Below are 3,579 nucleotides of genomic sequence, written 5' to 3'. Positions count from 1 at the left end.
GGAGTTTAACAGGTTTTGAGACTGTATTAATATTTGATGTTCATTTTTAAAAGGTCAACCTTATTAAGATGAGTAGTTCAAATCCTTACAAATTAGTCTATGATACTAGACTATGACTTGTGGTTCCATTTTAGGTCAACATTATTAAGGGAAGTAATTTAAATCCTTATAAATTGATCTAATTTTCATCTTTATTTTGATATGAGATTTTATCCCTTAATAATTACGTGAGAATTGAAATTGTAGTTCTTCAACATGGGGTTACCAGTTACCTTTAACCTTTTCTTAAACAGAAAGTAAAACCTATAACAAATTACTGATTAAGCAGGAAAAATGCTCAAATAGTCATAAAAAGCATCTGTTAATTATTACTTATCTTTTTGACCAGTTTTGAAAAGCAGTACCATTTTATCATCACGATCAACTTTAGCAAGTAATTATAACTTGAAAATGAGAGAAATGACATTGGATTCCCCATTTTTCCAAGATATCATCGAATATATTACAAAATATTTTATTTTGTAAATTTGAGTAGAATCATTTTTAGTAGACTACCATATCTAAAAAACCTGTCACAAATTAAGCAAACATTTATTTGTCATACAGATAGCATTTCTTATTCTACAAAACCTCCACACACTTTTCCATAATATTTTCATCAAAGGTATAAACATGGTTATGTCATATTGAACCAATTTATCTAAAATCTTAGATCCTATTTGGTTTGCGTTGTTTCGAATTTTGAATTCATAATTTGGATTTGCTTGGTAGCTTCTTAGTATTATTCTGCCTTTTTAGCTGAAGGGCTTTTGTAGTGCATGTGAGGAATAGTTCCTCTCCAGAATTATGCTCTCTCAAACTTCTGCATCACTTCCCAGGTATTTACAGCAGGAAGAAATCCTCGAACAAGAATGTATAGCCTTAATCTCCTCTCTACCCAAAGAAAAAGGATGGGTTGCCTCTCATCTGTACAAATACCAAGGTTTTTGGAATCCACCGAGGCACATTCAAGGGATCATGACCTGTCAAGAGCATTTCGAGGCTCGAGATTCTGATGTTTTCCTTGTTACAACTCCGAAATCTGGGACGACCTGGCTGAAGGCAGTAATGTTTACGTTAATAAATCGGATGCAGTATCCCATTAATCAAGAACACCCTTTACTCAGCAAAAATCCACATGACCTTGTTCCATTCTTGGAAATTAAACTCTATGCTGATAATCAAATCCCTGATCTTTCCTCCTTTAAGTCCCCCAGGCTGTTTGCAACTCATATACCGATTTTTTCCCTTCCGAAATTCGTGCGAGATTCTTCATGCAAGCTTGTTTATCTATGTAGGAACCCGAAGGACATTTTTGTGTCCCTTTGGCAATTCACTAACAAGTTAAGGCTTCAAGAAATGGGAAGTAATTCACTTGGAGAGACCTTTGATATGTTCTGTAGAGGAGTGAATATTTACGGACCTTTTTGGGACCATGTGTTAGAATATTGGAAAGAAAGCATGGAGAAGCCTCATAAGGTATTATTGAACCACTTTGAAAGGCAAATTTATTCATTTACATTGTTTTCAACTGACACCTATTTGCGGTTTGCTTCCTTTTAATCACTCGAGGCCTTATTCATTAAATGAGTGATAGCGAGATTTTGAATTCATAATCTGTTGTCACGTTTAACTTCTTCATCTAAAAGTTTACACTGAGGAAATAGACAAATTATTCATTTATGTATTGCTTTCAACAGGTTTTCTTCTTAAAGTATGAGAATATGAAAGAACGCCCAGCGGATAATCTTAGATGCATTGCTGAGTTCTTGGGGTGTCCATTTTCCAATGAGGAAGAAGAATCGGGAATTGTGGAACAAATCTTAAAGCTATGTAGCTTCGATACTTTGAGCAACCTGGAAATCAACAGGACTGGGAGGCTGGCATCTGGTGAGGAAAACAAAGCATTTTTCCGTCGAGGCGAGGTTGGAGATTGGAAGAATCATCTGCCAACTGAGATGGCACAGAAATTGGATCAGATTACCGAACAAAAGTTCAGTGGAACAGGATTAAAATTGTGAGCCTCCATTGGGTATAGTATCACTCTCTAAAAATAAGAAAATAAGCCATTATTGTCAAACAACTGTGTTCTTGTGCTTTACCAAAATAGTGATTAAATTTTTGAACCGAGCTACACTACCAAAAGGGAGGATGACAGAAGCCCTGACCTACTCTCACATTTGAGGGCGGTTCCACTTCTTCATCCCAATTGTTTATTCACGTGTCAAATCCTCTGTCAAAAAAATTCTGGCAGAGAGGCTTTTCTCTAAATTTTTCACGAGTATTCTTAGGTATATTGAGGAAAAATCATTTTTAATGTAAATGAAGTAGAACATCCTCGTTTATAGTGTCTTCTATAATTCTTCTCTCCCTCTCGTTGTAAGCTATGACGTGAGACGCCACGTCCCTCTCTGTGTAATCCATCCTTTTATCTATAGAGATCGTAGGGATACTATCAAACCTCCCCGTTGTGCTTTGGAGGAGGTTTAAAAACCACGCCGAAGCTCTAATTGTACTTAAAAAATAATAATAATAATGGATTGTTTTCTAGTGATTTTTTTTCAGAAGAGACCAGCTATGTGCATTTAAATGAAATATTAAAGTTGTCTTCTTTATGTCCAGTTGTTTGTAGTACTAGTTAAGGGCATGTGCATTACACGTGGTTTTGTTAGAGTGATGTGCGCGAAGATAAGAATAACGAAATTTAAAAAATACCACCAACCTTTCATTTTACCCAAGATGGGGGAGCATAAGAAACGAAGAACACCTTTGAAGAGCCATTGATTCTACGAATACCAAGAATTTAGTAATAAAAATTTCATTAATTCAAGTGTAAATATTGAACAATCTACATAAAATTGAAAAATTCTCTCAATGACGTTTATTTCCTTTCAAAGACAACTGTTTAAAATGATAAATTATACCAATTAAATAGAAGCAGTCTAAGGTGCTTAATATGGTAAGAACAAATGCTTAAAGGAAGGAAAAACAATTAGGGGGAGTAAAAGCCAAGTAAAGGAAATAAAAATCAACTAAGCAAATGAATGGTGTGCATGTAATCAACTACGGGATTGAGATAATCTGTCCGCACATTTTCAACCATGGAATTGAGGGGAAATCGAAGTATTTCATCTTCATCATAAATCCCCCGCCAGGGACGGATTTGGTGGGGGGGGGGGGGCAGAATACATGCAGAGAAATCAAAATTCTCTTTCGGGGGGGGTGGGCCCCCCCCCCCCCCTCAGGCCCAACAAATTTTTTCTAAATGGTAAAAAATCAGTTTTTTATGTGTAAATTTTTTTTCCACGTAATAGTCCGATTTGAAATTTTATAGCTCGGTCTCGAATCCAATCCTGGATCCGTCCCTGCCCCCGGCCCAGCATGCAGCACTTCATTATCTTCAATAATAAGGTTTTTTTTTAATAAATAAAACAATTATTGCACTATACGCAAAATACGTTGAATAATTATAGAGAACATCCAAATCAGAAGATCATTTAATTCCAATCATTTAGGAATGATGATTACGTACAAAATAAG

The 3,579-nt window shown here is 35.6% G+C and overlaps 1 protein-coding gene across 1 annotated transcript; it reads left to right on the top strand.

The window, feature by feature from the left end:
- Positions 1-545: 545 nt before the first annotated feature.
- On the top strand, positions 546-2,589 carry LOC111406180 (cytosolic sulfotransferase 12-like). Its single transcript, XM_023035427.1, has 2 exons — positions 546-1,518; positions 1,740-2,589. Exons 1-2 carry the CDS (start codon positions 847-849, stop codon positions 2,058-2,060), a joined length of 993 nt encoding a protein of 330 aa, XP_022891195.1. The 5' UTR covers positions 546-846; the 3' UTR covers positions 2,061-2,589.
- Positions 2,590-3,579: the final 990 nt, after the last annotated feature.

This window comes from Olea europaea, chromosome 12, assembly GCF_002742605.1.
Source record: "Olea europaea var. sylvestris chromosome 12, O_europaea_v1, whole genome shotgun sequence".
Classification (NCBI taxonomy): Eukaryota; Viridiplantae; Streptophyta; class Magnoliopsida; order Lamiales; family Oleaceae; genus Olea; species Olea europaea.
The sequence above is the reverse complement of the archived record's forward strand: the minus strand, read 5'-3'. Positions and strand labels throughout refer to the sequence as shown.

What these genes read in the sequence shown, in the direction of transcription:
- LOC111406180 (XM_023035427.1), top strand. Translation starts at nt 847, where the DNA reads ATGCTCTCTCAAACTTCTGCATCACTTCCCAGGTATTTACAGCAGGAA. An exon ending in GCATGGAGAAGCCTCATAAG is followed by an intron (nt 1,519 to 1,739) that starts GTATTATTGAAC and finishes TGCTTTCAACAG; the next exon opens with GTTTTCTTCTTAAAGTATGA.